Here is a 21,725-nt window from a genome sequence, read left to right on the forward strand (position 1 = left end):
CTTCCTTGGGTCAGAGGCTAAATTGTTGATGTAAATATATAACATCCACTTTATTTTAGTCTTTTTCTTTTGGATTTTGTAAAATATGCCAGATCAGCGTCGAGATAATTTATGCCCTCGGATGAACCGTGTTTTTCATAACTGAACATGATGACCAACTGTGTTCCTCTTCGAGCTAGTGAATCTTTTTGCTTACTCAACAACCATCAATCCAATCAGCTCTTTAGGCTGTTTGTGTGTGACAAGCATACAAGTAGAGATATCAGACCTCCACCTTACTTGCACCAGATGCCATTGCTGGAAAATGGAAATGGTCTGTAACGGAATTTCCAGAACTCCTTAAGCTCATACACGTTTGCATCCATACTTTGCCTCCCAGTAGCCTTGCATTTCTACAGCAGTAAGAGTGTTAGGGCTGCACTGATACCTGTAATAAGTGCAATTAATGGCGCTTCCAAGGATGACATTACCATATGTATGGGCTGGTGTGAGTAGTCCTCCTGTTCCCTACTGTGTCCACACAGGATGGCGAATGGGACCATTACATGTCCATCGGCTCCAAATGACAAAAGACTCACCCGACACCATTACTTCATCTTCTTTGTGTGTGCCCACCTCTGCTTTGTTCACAGGCTGCTAATAGGTCGTTCAAAGACAATTAGTGATCCTAAACAAAAGCCGTAAGACCCGGGGGCTGTTGACACATGGTGATCCCAATCAGTCTCTCATGAAGAGGGTTATCCAGACATACAGTACTATAACCAATGGAGTGGCAGCTAATGGAATGGCTTAATGCAACTGGGCACTTGGAAATACAGTCATTTGTTAAATCAAAGGGATGCCAGAGTTATGCCCTGCCATTGCCGCTCAGCTCATGTCTGCTGTGCCATCTTCTTCTGATCCAAGACCCAAAATAACCATTTTTTTCTCGGACCAGTTCTAACCCCGATTTAAAAGACACATGATTCACTCGAGCAAACTATAATTACTCAGATTGTGATGCCGTTGAATAAGTTTGGTCCCCGAGGGGGTCTTTCTGTTCTTGTATTCCCCCCACCCCCACCCCACCACCACCACACACGTGATCCTCTGCTGAGCTGGAGTGCAGATGTGCTTTAGAGCTCTGTAATCACCAGCTTGGGGCTTCTCGCCGCTCGGCACCAGTCCTTAACAGCATGTAAGCACTTACTCATTTGCCTTATAATGTCATGGTAGGAAACCTTAAAAGAGAATACGGTTTATACACAGACAAGCTAAAGATTCTGTCTCTCCTGACAAAAACCGCTATGTTACCAAAGAGAGAAAGGGAGAGAGAGTTTTTCGGAGCGGCTTGGTTTGGCTTTACCGTCCTTTTTCTAATATAGAAATTATCTCGTCGGTTGTGGCCTGGTCCAACCTGTAATCTTGCCTGTGTGAATCTGTGTGTGTCAGAGAAATGTGTGGGTCTGCATGGGAGGGAGGTAAAGTGAGGCTTCATCCCTTTAATTTAGCCAAGTGTTAATGTACGGAGATAACTAGAGGTCTGCTGTATCAACACTGCCTTCAAGTCTGGGAGGGTAAACGCTATGAAAAGCGTAAGTACTTTTTTGCATAACGCATCATTAAGTGTATTGGCCAGTATCTTTAAATTGTCTTTGACACAGGGAATAGAGTGGTACATGATGTTCTATATTGAAATGTGATGTTGATCCATTGATACAAATCTATAAACAGCTGCACCAGGTGTTGTGTTGGCAAAATCTACTGCTCTAACTCTTCTATTCTTTATAGCTATTGATATCCCGATGATGTTTGAAGAAATTTCTGGATTCAGACTGGGGGTGCAATAGAATATATTTTTGAAGCAAAGATTCCACCGAAGCTCTCTCTCTGGAGAGCAACTGATTTACATCCTCACATCGTAAGGCCGACATTGCATTTTGGTCTTTACCCCTTTTCCACTGTTTCCTTGGATACAACAATATTTTTGAATAACAGCCAGTTTACGTCATCTATTGAAATCTCAGTGTATGAAACTTTCCTTTTTCATACCCCCCCCTTCCCTAAATGACATATGTTGATATCCTTTTTCTTAAATGATTTATGTCTGATGGCCCTTTTCTTTGATAACATCTTTCTAATGGCCCCGGCACCACACCTGCTGTCAGAAAAAACATATTTTCAAAAGAGCACTCTTTGTAAGTTTGACCTCCTCAACTGCTGTTTTAAATTCTTATCGAGGTCGAGAGGAGCTTTTTGTTTCTCGATTCAAGTGTATTTGGTCCATTGCCCGGGAGCCTTTCAGTGCGATTCCGCAGGTCAGGGCAGCTGTTAAGTAACTAGCTTGAGGACGTTTTGGCAGATATGGATGTTCTAGGGTTTAAACTATTGACAAAATAAAAATGAATCCCAACAAGTGAACCTTGTGGAATTGACACAAAGTCTAAATAATGAGGGATTGACAACATTATGCTCGTAAAAGTCTACATTGCACCATGGAAGCTTGTTGGACGGAAAGATGATTTAGAAGAAGATATTCTGGCACCTGAAAAGTGAAAGGAATGGATGAAATGTTAAATAGATGGAGGGAGGGATTGATGAAATATACAGATGAATGTTTTAAATAAATGGATGGTTGGATGGTTTAATGAAAGGATGGATGGATAGTGGGCGATATAAAAGGTTGGATAAAGGGTTTGATTGATAGATAGATGAATGTAAAGATAGATGCATAGTTGGATGGCTGGAAAGTCGGAAGGGTGGAAGGAAGCAAGGATGGATGGTTGGATGGTTGAATGGATGGATGGATGGTTGAATGGAAGGATGGATGGTTGGATGGAAGGGTGGACGGTTGGATGGTTGAATGGTTGAAAGGAAGGGTTGATGGATGGATGGTTGAATGGAAGGGTGGATGGATGGATGCATGGATGGTTGAATGGAAGAGTGGATGGTTTGATGGTTGAATGGAAGGGTGGATAGATAGATCGATGGATGGTTGAATGGAAGGGTGGATGGTTTGATGGAACGGTGGATGGATGGATGGAGGGATGGTTTGATGGTTGAATGGAACGGTGGGTGGATGGATGGATGGATGGTTGAATGGAAGAGTGGATGGTTTGATGGTTGAATGGAAGGGTGGATAGATAGATCGATGGATGGTTGAATGCAAGGGTGGATGGTTTGATGGAACGGTGGATGGATGGATGGAGGGATGGTTTGATGGTTGAATGGAACGGTGGGTGGATGGATGGATGGATGGGGATGATGTTGGCAGTCTGCCATATGTCCAGGCATTGTTTTGACAACACGAGCCTCGCCATGGCTTCCCTTTTGTCTTGCCTCTGTTTATTTTGCCACCTGCTACTCCGGGGGGAATGGGGTCAGCTCAACAGGAGCAGGGTCCTGTCAAACACGCTAACATGCATACGCACAGTTACACACATACCCACACACACATTCACGCACACACTTCAGTAGGTTGACATAAAAACACACACACACACATACACAAAGAGGTCAGAAGTCATTGGGTCAGAGGGTGCATGTGTATGTTTTTGATAAAGTCAGTGAGCATGTGTGGATTGAGTACACAGTAACTTTGTGTGCATTCGTGGGTTGTGGAGAGAATTAGGTAGAACTCTGTGTTCAGACGGAATGTTTAAGGTTCAGTAGCTCAGCATCTCAATTCAGAGGGCAGACAGAGCAGGTCTGTCAGCTTTGTGCGGTGTAAAGAAAGACGGGATCCACTTTGAATTTCAAAGTGAAATTGGTTGAAAGATGTAGAACGGAACACGGCCATATATGCCACGTTAAGTACAATGTGTGTTTAGTAAGTGATTGAAGCAGTGAATGATAATTATGTTTTTTTTTGTCTATATTTAAACCTCAGAGTAACAATTCAAAAGCAAAATAACTGCCCAAAGAAATATTATTTGAACATAATCATCACTATAAAGTGTCACTTCTTCATTTATCAGTATTACTCATTTACTGTCTTAATACAGCTGCAACATATACATTTCTCTTTGAGGGTTACATATATTGTTTTACTCACAGTTTTCGTCTATAAATGAATCCTACCTAGTATGTCTTTCGGCTAATTAAGGCATCTCCTCCAATCCACAGCTATTTCTTCTTTGACATTGCTCATCTGCCTAATTTTAGGACAACGTTAAAGTTGGTTAAATTCTAGGGCAGACAGATCCAGTTGTGTTAGCCCTTTCTGTATTGAATTCATTTATTATTGGCTTCTTTCAACAGCCACTTATTTTCTTTAAAAGTGGTAATTATAAAACCAAATGGACGAAATAGAAATAGTTCCATTGCTCCTGTCCTTTCTGTATCTTCCAGTCAGGTTTGATCCGCGTGTCTCAGGAAGAGTTTTTAATTGACCCGCTACCCCATCATCTGGCTACACAACACTGCTACAGCGCCCCCGATGGTCACCACCCGCATGTCGTCTACAAGCGCTCTGCGGAACACATTGTGCACCGAAGATCCAGCAGCTCATCTAGCACCAGTTCTTCAACGCCCGACAACCCGTACCTTCAGCATCAGCCCCATCATCAGCAGACTCATCACCATGACTACCAGCGGGGAAAACTGCAGAGGCAACACTTCTGCGGACGCCGCGAGCAATGTATGTAAGGGAACCTTACCTTCCTTATACTTAAAACTCCTTCATTACCTGCATCCCTCATAAATACCTGATAGGCCCGATGACTTTGCTTTGTAACATACAACAGCTGACTAGCATTTCTAGCTCCATTACACTCATTAAATATTTCAATATTTAAACAGTTTTGGTGCAACGCAGCCCGGTTTCCTGTTGTGGCGGCCAATCACCTAACCATTGAAGAGAGGCCGGTGTGAAGCACCATAACAACCTAATTCTTTTTTTTTCAGTTTGCAGACAACTTGTAAATGGATCATTCTGATAATTATCCAGTTAACCCAAGCCAATCCAACTACCAACTGTAACTATGTAATTAGAACGTTCTATCATGTTAAACTTTTTACCTTCAAATCTATCCCAGCGACGGTCTAATATGAAGATGTTAATCCTATGTGAATGTAGACAGACTAAAGGGAACCCACCTGTGTGGATAGGATGTAATTATGTACTGGACAAACACCATACGTTATAACACAACAAGATGTGGTGTACAGTATAAAGCAAACTTTTTGGATTTGCAGCGGATGTTTTAACTTTAGTGTAATGAAGGAAGCAAGTAGGTAAATGGTAAAAAAAGAAAAAAAAATATCAAGAAGTGACCATACAAGGGCCAGTGAAGGAACAATCTCTAATCTATAACCAATATTTCATATTATCCTTTTGCAAAATAGTTATTTCTTTACTAAGTTAGACCATTGTCATCATTACTGTCTTCTCTTCTTGTGGTGAGAGGTAGGAAGCAGTGGGGGGGGGGGGAGTACATTTCCTGTCCTTTAAACCCCAGAGTGTGTAACCTCATCACCCGACACGAGCCAGGAACAACACTGCCAAGTTCTCCTTCATGCTCTCTCTGCCTCTACCCACTTCCGCCCTTCCCTGTCCTGCCCTCCTAGACGCTCCCAAGCCTCCTGCTGAGGACGGTTTCGTCATGCCCGACGACTTTGTGGCGCCCGAGGCGGAGGGAGCAGGAAGGCCGAAGAGATCGCCCATTAACTCCAACCGGGTGGGGGGTCTGAACGTGGAGACCCTGGTGGTGGCGGACAGGAAGATGCTGGAGAAACACGGCAGGGACAACGTCACCACTTACGTCCTCACCGTCATGAACATGGTGAGGGGGGGGGGGGAAGAAGGGAGCAGAGGAAAAGGAGGAGGTGTAACGCCACGTGCTACACATCAGTTTCAGGTTTTTGTAGTTTGTCTCATAATAACAATTCATCTCTTTTGCAGGTTTCCAGCCTTTTCAAAGATGGCACTATTGGGACGGACATCAACATTGTAGTGGTGAGCTTGTTGCTACTGGAACAAGACCCGGTGAGTTGACTGATACTAAAAATCGGCCTAAATTTGTTGTTTTGCCATCATTACGGGTGATTGATTAATTCACTCTCGCTCTTGTGTCTATTTCTTTCAAGCTGGGCTTGACCATCAATCACCATGCGGACCAGTCCCTCAACAGCTTCTGTCAGTGGCAGTCAGGTCTGGTGGGGAAAGGTGGCAAACGGCACGACCACGCCGTTCTCCTCACTGGGTTGGACATCTGTTCCTGGAAGAATGAGCCATGTGACACCCTGGGTAAGACAGCTCACCATAAGAGATGTGGGAGCTGTCTTCCACATCTGTGTCTTATGCTGACAACTTCCCATAAATCCCTAGAAGGGGGAAGAGGTGATACTGAGTGGACATTAGAACAAGGCTGCATTTTACTGGGATTATGTCTAACGCCTAAAGTATGTGTGATTGTAGATAGTGACAGTGTTAATGCACTGAACATCAGGGAGGAGGTGCGACATGCAACAAAGGTGCTCGGCCCGGGAGTGCAAACATCACCTTGATTAACTGTCACTCAAGAGGAAAACAGCTCGTTGTAAAGTATCCTGCTACGGTAGTCTGTCAAATGTCTGGGTCAACAAAAAAAACAGATGTGGACCAAGGACCAGGGCTCAACCGTGCCTGAAGTGACCAGCATTGCACTTTAGGATGGGCTCATGTTCAGTTGATGCATAAATCTTTACGCCTGTAGGAACCAAAGGCAGCTGAACCAACATCATCGCAGCCAACTAAGCTTGACTAATGCCATAATCATATTGCTTTCACACCACTTGTTGTTACGAATCTCATAGCAGCCCCATAACTCATTAACGGTATGAGGTAGGAGGAAAAAAAAGGGGCAAGGTCACTCAATATTAGAGGCATTTATTAGCTTTGTGTTTTTAATGTTCCACATCTGGATATTCTTGAACCACAGTTTCTACCATATACATGTTCTCATGTCTCGGGTCCTTTGGGGGAAAAGAACATTTTCATCAGCTTGTCTTTCCCACATCTAGGGACGCTTGTCTCGTTCGCTAACGCTGTCTGGTCCCACCCCCCTCCCCCCCCCACCCCCCTCCATCAGCAGCAGCACCTCCAATAAACCAAAGTCTACCAGCAGAAAGGCTTTTGATGTTGCAGCTGGCGTGAAATCTCCCGCCGTGCATCTACGTACGCATGTAATATGCAAATATGACAGACATTTTTTGTCTGCCAAATGTGTCATTCGAACGGAAAGAATGTGCTCAGTTACACCACAGGGGAAGGGCAGCAGGATGTGAGGGTTTGATGCCTGATTTTGTTGCCATTCAGCTTTTGATGTGGTTTTCCGTAGAAAATGTACACCGTTGTTTACGCAGATATTTTCCTGTGCTTTTGGGATCCTCGTCCACAAGTTATGGAAATGGATATTTCTGAAAACAAAAAGGCGTTACTTTGTACCTGTGCGGACATGTCAGGCGGATGCTGTCCTGTCCCCAATCAGCGAGCCACATCTAGTTCTTGTGTGCATGGAGATATTATTTATTTTGTGTTCATTTTAAAAGGAGCCAGAGGAAAATACACGTTCAAAAATGTATCTGCGTACAACCCTAAAACCCTTTTTGCCGTCGCTCCTACTTTTTTCAACGCAGGTTTTGCCCCAATCAGTGGGATGTGCAGCAAGTACAGGAGTTGTACCATCAATGAAGATACGGGTTTGGGCCTGGCCTTCACCATCGCTCACGAGTCTGGACACAAGTATGACTAAATCGTTTTCAATTCTGCACCACACGGATCAAAAACAGATGAAGCTTGACATACATTCATCTAGAGCGGTACAGTGTACCAGTCATCATTTTGGCGTGAGTGGGTGTAATGAATGTATATTTAATAAAATAAACAGTCTCATTTAAAGCAACAGATATTCTGTGAATTTCGGAGCATTACGTATGAGCAATACGTCACCCACCCCATGCTGCTTCATGGAGAGAATAATGGAATGTTTGTTTCCATACATTACCAGGCTGTCAAAAACTAAAACTCTTACAATATGTCAGGATACCTATAGGATGCATAAGAGAAGACTCAAGGCTCTACGTCCATTGTGGATGAATTAACAAGGAACTAAGTGCTGAACGTGTCGCAGTGATTAACGAGCAGGTTAGCATCAGCGAGCTGGAGGGATTTCCTGAGGACTATTTAATTATAATCGTGTGGCTAAACGATGACATCTGCTCGTCACGCTCGTTCCCTTTGAAAGCCCAAACTTCTTTCTTTTTAACTATAAACTTTTCTTCCTTTTTTTTAAATCTAGTTTCGGGATGATCCATGACGGCGAGGGGAACCCTTGTCACAAGACAGAAGGCAACATCATGTCCCCAACTCTGGCTGGAAACAACGGGGTCTTCTCCTGGTCCACCTGCAGTCGGCAGTACCTCAGCCGCTTCCTCGGGTAGGCCTCATGGCCTCGTGCAAGTGCACCAACACTTTCCACGCCAGCCAGTCTCGTTGCCGTTTGTTTCTTCCCGACTGACGCGATTGATTGGCTGTGTCCACCAGAACAGCCCAGGCATCCTGTCTGGTGGACGAGCCCAGGCAGATCGGCCAGTACAAGTACCCCGAACAGCTTCCCGGGCAGCTGTACAACGCAGACACTCAGTGCAAGTGGCAGTTCGGCTCCAAGGCCAAACTGTGCAGCCTGGATTTTGTCAAGGTGAGATCTTCGCTTTAGTTTAGTTGCATGCGCCTCGCAAGCAATCAGCGCCCACTCATTTGGGCTTTTGAGCGGCAAAGGAAGCTGTCGCACTTTAGGACTCGAGATTAGTCGGATCCAATAGGATCAGACAATCAAATAAAGTGATTGAACCATAGGTAGATCTAGGAGATTTTGACCATTGACGTTTCTTTACAGTGAGGCCTGCACTAAAGCCTCTTTTAGAGTAGTTTTCAGTACTCTACCAACGTGAAACCTTCCATAATTCCTGTCCACACGGTGGGCTATCACTTAGAAGTGTTCTTCTGCCTGGTATCTCCATGTTTCATAGGACCTACAGGTTAGTGATTTTCTTGTGTTGTATATTGACTTATATTGACCATATAAACTGATTTTCACACAGCATAACACTTACAGGGGCTCCTTTGTTTGACAAGATAAACAAAGGAGTTCCAGAGTAATCACACTTTTTATCATGGGCATGCCATTTTGACAGCAGAGGCCATAAAACAGGCCAGCAGGGTGTTCTCTTCACAGTAAGTAAGTCTCTGTTTTGAGAAACGTTGCCAGCAGGTCATACAATCCAACAAAGACACTACACACCAAAGTAAGAGGAGCAAAGAAAAGACAAAGGATGCTTCCTTAAAGCGGATCATTAAACTAATCCCGTATTGTGCACTGACAAAGAACCCAACCTTACCCTAGCAGTGTATGTGAATCGTCCTGGTTTTTACATGGACCCCAACACTCCTAAACAAAGCATCATTCATGTGTCCCTTTGCGTGAAATAAGACTCAGCAGACGAGCCTCCGGCGCCGAGATGGAGCACCCCCGGATCACACAGGGGCTGCAATTGTCTGCTTCCCAGCGCTAATGGTGCAGTGCTTAATTGGCACTTTATTAATTAGCATGATCTTTGCACAACAACCCTGAACCCCGCACATTTGACCCACCTTTCCAAATGCATTCTGCAAATTGAATGGGAAACCTCAGCCTATACCCCCCCCCCCCCCCACCTCACCCCTCCGAAGCCTCGTCGTTTGAGCCTTTATGTCGGTTGCATTCACGGGTGTTTATTCACATGTAAATTGTGTTTTAAATACTACGGGGCATCCTACAGCTTTAATTGCTGGGAAATCGACTTTTCCAAATGGTATATATAATGGATTAGCACGCACTTCATTGCCTGGGCTATTCATGATTGCTCCAAATCCCTGCTCTGTTTCCCTAACACAGAAGATCAAATACCTCTTCTTTATTTGGGCACAAGTCAGTGGGAGGTAAATTAACCTACACGCTGATTAGCAGATTCAGGGCTGCCTTTCACAGTTGTTGTTTTTTGTCCCCGATAGGCTCATGTAGAATGATTTTCAGCCTCCTGGTATGGCTGTCAATCAGCTGCGCGGCGTCAGAGAATGAGGACAAAGACTTCGGCCTCTCCTGCCCCCCCCCTCTCTGGCTCCTCTCTTGTTGTCAGTTGCAGTTGGGCGGGTTGCCAGACTCTGCCGCCTGTCTTTCGACCCCGACTCTCCCTCCGTGATCACCCGCTCGCCCTCTCCCTCCGTATTGTTGGGTCAGATGACACATGCAGTTAAAGCCCGTTTCATTAAAAAAGTACAGTGATTCGATTTGACACCGAGGCTTTGTGGAGCGGCTTATCCTTGGCGGGGGCTTTATTGACCAGCGTGATGGTGGTCCTGGCAGGAAGCAGGTGCTGGCGGGTCAAGGATGAGGAGAAAGGGGAGGAAGACGGAGCCAAAAAGGCTGTCAGTGTACGGGGCAGAAAGAGAACTGATGACGGTGGAAAAAGAGCTGCCTTTGATTGACAACTCATACTGTGTGCGTGTGTGTGTGTGTGTGCTTGTCTGCCTCGTCCGACAGGACATCTGCAAGTCCCTGTGGTGTCATCGCACGGGGCACCGGTGCGAGACCAAGTACATGCCTGCTGCAGAAGGCACCAGCTGTGGACCGAACATGGTGAGGAAACAGTGCACGTGGTGCACATCGAAATGAACATACCTGACAGGTGATACACACATGATGGAGAGCGTTTGCAGAGGAGGAAATAAGGTGGGGCACACACTAGGATGCCCCTGGTGTAGATAAAAAAAAAAAAACATCCGTTTCATACATTTTTTACCCCTGCTTAAGTTTATTTCCAGACAGATTAAAAAATTACTTCTAAAAAAAAAATTACTACAAAAAAAGAGGATCCCATTGCTTTAAACTAATTAAACGAGTTAATAAATATATGACAGAAAATGAATTCCTTGAAAACATCCACCACAGTTTACAGTCCAACTCACTGCAATGCGACGAGCTTGTTGCAGCTGGGGGTCCGAACACTTTTCCGGTATAATAAGAGATTATCACCGACATTTTGGGGGCTTAGATGAATCAGTCTGTAAGGTCCAGATGTCACGGTGTTTTGGACGGATTCTATTTCAGTGAGTGAAGTGTTAAAATAACTGTTAGAAAGGATGTCTGGAAGCATTACAGCCAAGTTGTAATGAATTGCAAGTTCCAGGATTCAAACTTCCCAGTGAGCCAAAGTAAACCTTGGCTTAGAAAGGTAGAGCCGACCGCCCGTGTGCCTGCGTGTACCTGCAGGAGAGGTTTTACGTCCCCGAGCTGGACGGAGAGCGGCCGGGCCTCTTCACACGATGGAAAGATGATATTTAGTAAGACAGAGAGGTGATGATGTGTTTGAGCGGAGGGCTTGGCTTGGATGGGCCCGGGTGTGGTGTGTGCGTGTGTGTGTGTCTGCCTGTGCTGGCTGCCACTACGCAGTGTGGGTGTCCAGGAACGCTCAAGTTCTGATAAGAGAGCTATTTCTGTGTGTCTCTCTCCTTTCCTTCTCTCCAGTGGTGCCGCAGGGGTCAGTGCGTCAAACACGGGGAGCACGGCCCTCGGGCGGTCCACGGCCAGTGGACGGCGTGGTCTCAGTGGTCTGACTGCTCCAGAACCTGTGGAGGAGGGGTCATGTACAGGGAGCGCTCCTGCTCGAGCCCGAGGTACACATGCACGGACACGCTCCTCTGATTCATACGCTCCATGCTAATGCTAACCGCTAGCCAGACACATGGCAAAGGGATTCATTTGTTTCGCGTTACTGCGTTTACGATGAAGAACAGCAGATTGGGCCCAAAAGCAGTTCTCGAAAGCCCCGTGTCCCAAAATACTTTCTCGCCGAACATCTGACAGCGCCGCCTGCCAGGTACCTGTCAGCACAGGGATGCAAACACACACACACACACACACACGAATACTAGCGCTAACGCTAAGCCTTCGGTCAAACTGATAGTCCAGACAGACAGACTAGACAGCGTCCCCGTGCTCCACACAAGGACAGCCTCCCAATGCCGTGCTCTTTTTCTCTGAAAGCTGGCGAGACGGTCAGCAAACGTCCCCTTTTGCTGCTCACTCACATAAAAACACAATCCCAGAGGGCATATCTCATGGTTAGAGGTCTGTGCACGTCGTTACACGCATGTGAGGGATCCTCAGGTTTACTGTTGTTTCCTAACTCCCTCAGAACAATCTGCAGATTTATGGATGTTCTTTTGCAGATTTATGGATGTTCTTTAGCCTATATTACACTTTAATACAACAGATTTCTGAATTTATTAGAAATGAGAATCTCAACCAAATTCTGTTCCAAATGCTATAAACACAGGCCAAAACAATCAATCAACAATCAATCAAGGCATGTTAAACTCCACCTTTGCTTGTTAGATGGCTCAGAATCCGAGCACACAGTGAGGTCCAAATGGGTTGTATTTGGTCCTCTGAATGGGTGTGAGGGGCCTCATCCTGTGACGCACAGGCAGTTGGGCCTAAAAGCACAGCTTTGCTCTCAGTGTCACTCACACAAGGACGAGGAGAGGTGACGCTGGTGTGTGTGCACCTTCAACACGTGGCCTAAAAAAAGCTGTTTGTGTAACAATAATGAATCCCCAAAGAGGTGTGAGGGGGGAGCATCCTACTGTGTGTTAGGGGGATTAGTGTTTCCCTTTATTTAGGGGAACAAGAAATTGGTGCATAAAAATTACCAGACTAAATAAAATGAAAATCTTTATTTTGCTGTGAACCTGTCTGTTTAGGGGCGTCTTACTAAACTCAAGTATGTAAACTGTACACAGGAGGGACAATACTGTGCCATAGACTCACACCCAGGGTTTTTATTGGTCAATGCCACTTTCGCTTTCTGTTGCCTCCAGCTGGGCTACTTTGTGCCGGGTAGAAGATTTGGCCCTACGAGTTGAGCAGGAACTCTTGCTCTGCAAGACGGATTATGAATTACACACTCTACAAGGGCTGTAACGCCATGAATGATCTGCCGATGCATTTTTATCATTTCTGTGATTAGGCTTCAACTGACTCCAGTCAAGAAAGTATTTCAGCTTTTCTAACTCCCACAAATTGAATTGTTTGTACACATATTACTCCAACTGCCCTCAATGGTCACACTTAAGCTGACGCTTTAACTTTCATCACCTTTCAGTTTTTACACATTTGCACTTGACTTCAATTTCAACTGACAGGACCATTTATTATCAACACTCCTTTCCTTTACTCTATCTTCGATTGAATCAACTCCTTTCAGAACTTTGACCACTTCCAATTCTTCAACTTTACTCAACGTTACGTTTAAATTTGCACTTAAAACTGTGAATGTTAAGCTTATTTCATCACTTCCATTTAAACTCATTATTTTATATTCTCTTACTGGTTGTACATTGACTGCCACTTCAACTCTTTTCAGTTTTTCAGCTATTTCCAATGTCAAAACCGTTTTTCACTGCGTTCCAGCGCTGCTTACTTAGACACTGATGAAGGTATTCCCTCCGTCACAGTTGACTTGTCTCTTAATCCTCATGAGGGATCAAAGACCAAAAGGTTTTTTCAGAGGCAGACCGGCCCTCACACGATACACTCTACCTGAACTGGCAGACCAAAAAGGGCCAAAGAGTCCTTTAAACCAGGTTAGCTGTCACATTCATTCATAATTCCCGTGTGAGAGTGCTTTGTAGCAGCAGCTGCTTCCAAACGGGTTGGTGCTGCCAAACGGAGATTTTCGGGGTCAGTGGGACAGAGAGGGGATGGAAAGATGGGGAGGGCTAAATATTAAGTCCAACAATGCTAAGTCATGATACCATTTTCCAAAACATACAGTGGGTCAACTAGCTGTCGCATCCTAAAGGCATCTCATGTGAAGACAGCAACATGGTTTGGGGTATGTTTCATGGCATCTCTTCACCATCCTCAGCCCACTCCTCCACCCTGAAGACACTCGCGTACCCCCTGAGTCACTTCTCAGAGTGTTTCTCTGTGGTAATCTCTGCGATTAATTTTTGCAGGGCACTTCATCTGGGCAGAACAAGAAGGATTAGGCCGAATCTTCAACCCCAAGTTGAACTGTCTGCCCACTGTGGGCGCTACCACCCGACGCCACAGTGGAGGCGCGTAGTTGAAGCCCAAGCATCTACCAGTTGCTCCCGAACAGAAAATGAGTCTTCTTGCCCTTTCCATCCCTTCTCCTCCCTGTAGACCACCTGCCAGATCAAACACAGTCAAACCTAATCCTCACCAACAAGCCCAGGAGATTAGGTTCACCATCTTGACCTGGTTTTGTTGGAAGGACATTCTGTTGCACACTACATTTGAAGCGAGCCGGGGTGTTTGATGAGGCGGAGGGGGGGGGGGGGGGGGGGGGCGATTGTTGGTGTAGCTGTACCTTCGAGACTTGTAAAAGAGATTAGCTCGGCACCGTGGCAGAGCAGCGGGAATAAGGATCTATTTAGGAAGTTATGCGAGAGGCGGGGAGGGGGGACGGTGACCTCGGACCTTATAGTCTCAGCTTCTGTCGCCGGGCAGATTTACCGCCCTTCCTGGGCATTTTAAGCATCCTTAAGAGCTCCGAGTGCTGCAACAGAGCTGCGATTTAGATTTAGAGCCGGAGTGACTGGAACAAAATTTGACATATCTGGTTTCTGTGTTGATGGAAGTAGATTAGCGCTTAAAATGACAATGGAGAGCAGAGAAAGACAAAGAAGAAAAGAGGTCAAGAAAACAGGAGGGTTTTGAAGCTCAGGGGAGGCACGTCCATAATCAAGAAATTGTATTTAACTTTCTCCAGTAAATGGTCCTTGATCCACGCTGGGCTCTGATCAGAAGTCCTTGGCTGATGCAGTATACAGTGTAGTCCCCCACTGGCCTGCCGTAAGCACATTAGCATGTGGGGGGAATTTGTCTGCAGCTACGTCTTAATATGATCAAGCCTTTACACAAACCTGGGCCAAATCCCCCTCTCACCAAAGGAAACGAGATTGGCACCGAGCACATTTACACACACACACACACACACACACACCTTGATGAGCTCCATCCCTCTTGGCAGCGAGGAAGCTGTTTGATTGAGTCCAGGTCCGAGTGAAGGGGATGAACGGTCTGAGTTAAATAAAAATATAGTGAAACAACATGCAGTTTGGCTTCTGATTGTTGCTGACATTCGTTTCATTCAGACGTGTTTAACACTGTTGCATTGGTGCAAGGAATCTAAAATAAATAGAGCAGTCTCCTGCTGGTGTTAACCGTGTAATGATTTTTTTTGTTCCTTTTCCAAGTGGTTCATTACACTGCGCCACTTACTAAATTGTTTTTATTGGACATGTTTGATCAGCATGGTGCCCCAGTCCCCGGCCACTTTGCTAAATAGCTAAACTCAATTTTCCCAGCAGGTTGTTGTGTTGGAATGCTCAGCTTGAGTCCAAAAAGCCTGAGAAGTCAGACACGGCATCCTTATGTACCCTAGATGTCCAGGCTCTACTTGTGGTGAATGCTTTCATCACTTTTATATACACATTAAAGCTCCATTACATGTTTTCTTTTCTATACATTCTTATTAAGAAGCAGTAATTTGGAATGGTGTGGAAACATCCAATATGTCGTACAAACTGGTCATGAAACCAACATTATGCGTAAACCATGTACTGAAATACATTGAGGAATGATCTGGAATCATTGTAGTCATTTGAGGAAGCATATTTGTCATGGATGAAAGGAAATGTAACAGAGAAACTCTTGAACTTAAATGTCCCTATTTTGGCTTGTTATTATGCTCAGAAAGACAGTCACAATGATTGAGATTTAAAGGTGTCCCTTTGCGCCTTCAAGATGCTCTTTTAAGTTTTCTTAGAAACTTTAAGTTTTGTACTTTTGTACTTTTTAATAAGTACAGTACCAGTCCAAAGTTTGGACAAGCGACTCCAATGTGCTTCTAGATGAGATCCATCCAGAGATGCTGAAGGCAATGGATGACGCCTCTTCAACATTCTGTGGAGGTCTGGGACGGCAACTAAGCAGTGGCAGGCCGGTCTGGTGGTTCCTCTTCCAAAAAGGGGGACCAGAGAGTGTGTGCTAAGTACGGGGGTATCACACTACTCTTACTAGTCTACTTGGGAAGGCTTTGACCAAGCAGATCAAACCACAGACTGTAAGAGGAACAAAGCGGTTTCGTGGAGGCGGGCCTGGGAGTAAGGCATATGACTGGGTCCCTTGGTAAGTCATCCAATCCCTGAACGCCTCAAAGCAAGAGCTGTGTCAGGCGCTCTAGAAGCGGTCGGGATGAGGGTGAGGATGAGGATGAGGAATGGCGTTGGAAACTTTTGACTGGTACTTTAAATGTGCAACATAGTGGTCAACGTGTGCCCGAGGTACCGTCAAGCAAACGCCCGCATCTGGAAACTAGATTCATATGAAGTATGTATTGTAATTAGTAAAGATACGTTCATCACCCATGTGCATTGTGGGTATGGTTCCCTGCACAGAAGCACAGCATTAGGGAACTTTTCGCCACCGCTGTAATGATCTGCCATTCACTTCTTGATACATTAGTGTAAACATGTTCTTCTTGTGTATCACGCAGGCCACAGAACAACGGGAAATTTTGTTCGGGCTCCAGCCGCCTCAACCAGCTGTGTAACACTCGGCCGTGCCCTCTGAAGTCCGTGGGCTTTCGGGCCCAGCAGTGCGCCGAGTACAACAGCAAGCCCTTCAGGGGCTGGTACTACAAGTGGAAGCCCTACACCAAAGTGGACGGTAAGGTGATCAGTTTATGTAAGACCCAGTCTTTTCTGTCTTGTGGTTCATTGCATCATTTGCCCATTTTGTTCTTTCTTCTTCCAGAGATCTTTTTGTGTAATCGTTTTTCCTCTATTGTAAAAAGACACTGTATCATAATGGATTATGAACACACCATGATGTGATCTTAGCACATCATGTAAAAGAAACCTTATTGTTCAGAAAAAACCTGAGAAGAGAATTTCAGATTATCTTCTCTTAATTCCCCAAACCCTGTTCCACTCTGTGAGGACTTAAGTCTTTTTTTATGAAGTGTTTCTGTAATGCCGACCTCTGTTTACTGCGGCAATGATTGGGGCCAAAAAGCTGGAGGAAACTATCACTGTGTAACGTGCAGGGGAGGCGTGTAGCCACCTGCACCCTCTGACACAGTGGGGATAGATTTAAAAAGGAGGCCTACGGGCCAGCTTTGTTACACAGAGCGAGAGAGAGAGCAGTGGTCTTGGCCGTCGTCCCATCCCTGGTTAAGCTCTTGATGAATGGGAGGTGATGTAGAGAGGAACATATTCCGAACAGCCTTCTGGGACCTTGGGCCAAGTCACCTTCACCGTCATTTATTTAAATCAAAGACTGCTGTAGAGACTTGTCTGGGATAGCTAATTTGAACCACATAATAAAAACTGCAGCGGCAGATGAATACCCTTGGGTGCATTCATATTCAGTTCCCGTCTTTTCCAATTCATCTTTATTAGGACTCGTGCACAGTGCGCGGGTAAAAGGTTGCAGCACAGTAGCAACTCTCAACGTTTACCAAGTCATAGAAGAATATATGAAAAAGTCAAACTTTTACTTTTACAGAGAAGTTGCACTTCTTCCTCATGGTGACCTTTTCAGTTTGTCTGTTGTGTTTCTGTGCAGACGAAGACATCTGTAAGCTGTACTGCATTGCAGAAGACTACGACTTTTTCTTCGCCATGTCCGGCAAGGTGAAAGACGGCACCTCCTGCTCGGAGCACCGAGGAGACATCTGCATCGATGGAGTGTGTGAGGTACAGTGTGCGGGTGGATCCACTGTGCTGCTCACTGAAACCTTCCCTTTCCCACTCTGTCAGCTTTCCTACCAACACCGTTACCTGGGCTTCGGGTATCAGCTGATAACGAGGACGGTTCTGATATCAGTGTTTGATTAAAAAAAAAAAAAAACTTCAGGCTTGTGTTAAACAGCACTTTCCTAACTGGCCTTTTTTTTAAACCAAAACCAATAACAATTAAATACATACATGGTTTATTAGAAACAAAGCAGTCATGTTGATTTCCGTTTAGAAGTAATTCTTGCCAAAATGACGTATTACTTCTTATAACGATGTTTATTTCACCAATGTTCACTTCGGTGAAATGTGAGTAAGCAGCTTTTTTTTTTAATACCTGGCTAATAAAGTGTAAGGAGAAAATATCCCTCAAGTTATTTCCGTATTTTGTCTGAACAAAACAACTCAAATGTATTGCATTTTCATCTTTTCTCTGCACACAATGTGTATGGTAATTCTGTATCATCTATATTGTCTTCATCAACCAGACGTCAGGTGCAGTACTAGTAGAAAATGATCGTTAACCCAATTAAGTTCATAACCTCTCCTCCACGTTGGGTATTTTTGTGTTCTTGTGTGTGCAGGCCGTGGGCTGTGACCAGGTACTGGGCTCCAAGGCCTCCCTGGATGCCTGCGGAGCCTGTAAGGGAGACAACTCCACGTGCAAGTTCTTCAAGGGCCAATACACCCTCCAGCACAGGGCCAACGGTGAGCCGCTCGTAGTCTGTGGTGTTTGTATGGTGAAACCATAAGAGAAGTCATTTGTTCTTATCCCCCCCCCCCTCTCCTCTCCTCTCCAGAGTACTACTCCATGGTCTCAGTCCCGGCGGGGGCACGAAGTATTCGTGTCCATGAAATGGAGGTCTCCCCCAGCTACCTGGCTGCCCGCTCCCTGAAGAGGAAGTACTACCTGACCGGGGACTGGACCGTGGACTGGCCGGGGAAGTTCCACTTTGGCGGGACCGTGTTTGACTACCAGCGCTCTTTCAACAAGCCGGAGAGCCTCTATGCTGCCGGCCCTACTAATGAGACGCTGGTGTTTGAAGTAAGCCGCCCCCCCCCCCCCCCCCCCGCCGCCGCCGGGTGATGTCCGTCTGGAGCAATTGACAGTGACAGGGTCCCTCGCAGCTGCCGCGTCCCTGTTTGTGTTTTTTTTTTTATACGTCTGGATATGAATAGGCTTAGATGAAAAAAAAATGGGGTTTGGGGAGGTCTGTGGTGCCTCTGTCCGATTGCTAATTGTGTTCGGTGATTGGTTACGTCAGGGATGATCTGGGGATGGGTGGGTGGAGTGGAACGCTTTAATCAGATAAATTGGAGGGGCGGGGGTTCAAGCTGCCTGTCCTCTTTGTGGGTGACAGAAGGACTCTAAGGGCTAAAAAGTGGAAGGAAGAAAAGGACAAGAAAAGTTTTTAAACAGTCTTTTCATCCAGAATAAACCGTCAAAATGAATTTAAGACAGAATTCTCAACAATATCCTCCTAAATCTTTGCCTGTCCATTAACTGCAATCACACTGCTTTTAAAATCCACTTTGCAGTCCATCCGAGCACTTTATTTTCATTGTATTGGGGTTCGAGCAGTTATTGCAGAGATGTCTCTAATCTGCATGAACACAAAAGGGTGTAATTTAGTTGAAGCAATCCCTTCAGCTTCAAATGCGGGACGCCAGTATACGAGTCTGACTCAGCCGCCGGGCCCCTTTTTTGGACGCAGTGCAGTTCCTTGGTGCGATGATGAGCCCCCATGCCCGCCGATCTCAACAGCGCGCCGTTGCAGCCACGCGATTCGTGGCTAATAGAGCGAGTAAAATCCCGGAGTCAACCGCCCCGTTAGAGGACGGGATGAAAAGTACGACATGAGTGAGACGTTCTGCATGCTATGCGCGTGTGATTTATGGTCACCGCACTGTTGTTAGCAGTGTTATGTCAGAAACCGGAGCTTTGAGGGGGGGGGCCCAAACCCACACATACTCCACAAGTGGCTGAGTCATTACCCTTATGGCTGTAGGGCTTAAGAGATGGCTGGTGGGAGGTGTGGGATGTCCTTCTTACGGCGCTTTGTCAGAGAAAAAGCATTTATTTTCTGTTGCACTGTGAACCCCGAGGTGTGGAAACACAAGTGGGAAACCAGTTGAAGAGTCGACATGTGGGCTTTAGTTCGTAAGGCGCAGTCGGATGGAAGCTCGTCTGGGCCTGTGAACGCAGGAGCGATACCAGCGGGAAACGTCCAAAGTGCTGAATGGTCACCAGTTTGACCATCAGGAAACGTCTCTTTATTCTAGCAGTTTTAGTAAAGAGACTTCTTTATGTGGGCCGCTGCTGTAGTTGCCATCGAAACGGCCAACTGTTGTGTCCTGGGAGACAAATTCTCTGGTAACAACAATCTAGATGGCATTTACAAAGGGTACATTTTTGATAAACTCTCAGAAACTTTGCAAAACTGCAATTGGCGTGCGGCTCTATGAACGGAAACGTCCGCACGTGTTAGGCCTTCTCAACGTAGTGACTCCATCGCAGACGCAGGTTGCAACAAACAAATTTATTCTTCCTTCTCAAAATACAAAAAATCCAAAACGAGCAAAAATACAGAGGGTTAAGAAAACAGAAAATCTTTAAGTCAGGGATTCTAACATGCAGGTTCAGGCATAGACCCTTCACAGGCTAGATGACAATTCGACAGGGGACATCATAAGGACACGCCTATATATATATATATAGGAGGGAAACCTAACGAGACACAGGGGAAACAAATCGGGCAAACAATCAGGGGGCAGGTGAGCGACAAGGCAGCAGAGGGCGGAGTCTACGGAAAATGACAGCCCACAAACACGTGACAAAATAAACAAACCGGGGGAAACACGCGGTAACACAGTGATCACAATATTCACTGCTGTTATATGGATGTCCCAGAAAATGACTGATGTTTCACTTATGCTGAGATGTATCTCAGCATAGATGGATTTTGGGATAAACAGAATCTCAGGTTTAGTAGTAGCAGCTTAATACCATAAGCAAAGATGGATAACATGGGGAATTAATACCTATTTTAATATATGAACATGTTTGAGCACAATCAGTATAGGTTCCAAAAGTAAGCGGGTTTAGATAATCCTGCGAAACTATTGGTTTGCTTCAAGAGATAGAACCAAAAATTACCCAGAGGATGAGGATACACGGCCAAGTCCCCCTGCTTGTCCACGTGTCCCAGTCAAACATCTGCTGCGGATCTGCAGATGACACGAGCACAATCTCCATAAGTATGTCGTGTGATTACAAAACGAAGAAATAGGGTGAGAAGGATGGAGAGAGAGATTAAAAGATTAAGAATTCTGCAATTGAACTCTTTGGCTGTGAGTGAGTTAACGTTACAGCAAGGGACTTTATCTGCAAATGGAAACAGCCAAACGAAGGAAAGCGAGTCTTTTTCGACCTTCATCAATCACCCACAGACTCTTGCTCAGCTTTGTTTGAGGTGTGAGTGCTCAGCTGGTGGGGGGCGGGGGGTGTTGAAGGTAACATGAGGTGGAGGAACATGTGGCCCGAGGTCTCGGAGGATACAGAGAAGCATTGTTATTGGTCCATCTTGTGGTTTGGCGAGGGCGACCTCACGCCACGCCGTTGTGTCTGGTGACCCATTATGATTCATCATCATCTGAGCTGATGAGTGGTCTGATGTAGTCAGGTCTGTCAATCACGCATGGTGGACCTGGAAGGCACACTTTTTAGTATTTCTTGCTTTCAATACATAATATATTTCCATAAATCAAAGTATTCCAGGTGTTTAGGGGACTTTTTGAACATACTTTCTGTAATGAAAGTATTTAAAAATGTATTTTGTATTTTACAAATACAACTCATTCACTTTAATTCCACCCTGCCTGTCTGAAGTTTTGTTTC

The 21,725-nt window shown here is 45.4% G+C and overlaps 1 protein-coding gene across 2 annotated transcripts in view; it reads left to right on the forward strand.

Annotated features, from left to right (window-relative positions):
• The window catches only part of adamts18 (ADAM metallopeptidase with thrombospondin type 1 motif, 18), a 42,722-nt gene that overhangs the window by 7,019 nt on the left and 13,978 nt on the right, over positions 1-21,725 (forward strand). Inside the window, exons 4-16 of one of the 2 annotated variants that reach the window (XM_037455323.2) lie at positions 4,330-4,618; positions 5,548-5,762; positions 5,882-5,965; positions 6,067-6,226; positions 7,597-7,702; positions 8,259-8,396; positions 8,504-8,657; positions 10,539-10,634; positions 11,523-11,671; positions 16,585-16,757; positions 17,658-17,788; positions 18,412-18,535; positions 18,628-18,872. In XM_037455323.2, coding sequence (XP_037311220.2) covers positions 4,330-4,618; positions 5,548-5,762; positions 5,882-5,965; positions 6,067-6,226; positions 7,597-7,702; positions 8,259-8,396; positions 8,504-8,657; positions 10,539-10,634; positions 11,523-11,671; positions 16,585-16,757; positions 17,658-17,788; positions 18,412-18,535; positions 18,628-18,872 — 2,064 coding nt within the window. Of the gene's footprint in view, positions 1-4,329; positions 4,623-5,547; positions 5,763-5,881; positions 5,966-6,066; positions 6,227-7,596; positions 7,703-8,258; positions 8,397-8,503; positions 8,658-10,538; positions 10,635-11,522; positions 11,672-16,584; positions 16,758-17,657; positions 17,789-18,411; positions 18,536-18,627; positions 18,873-21,725 lie in introns of both variants that reach the window. The other variant, XM_062561665.1, reaches the window with a different exon arrangement.

Source organism: Pungitius pungitius, chromosome 4 (assembly GCF_949316345.1).
Source record: "Pungitius pungitius chromosome 4, fPunPun2.1, whole genome shotgun sequence".
Classification (NCBI taxonomy): domain Eukaryota; kingdom Metazoa; phylum Chordata; class Actinopteri; order Perciformes; family Gasterosteidae; genus Pungitius; species Pungitius pungitius.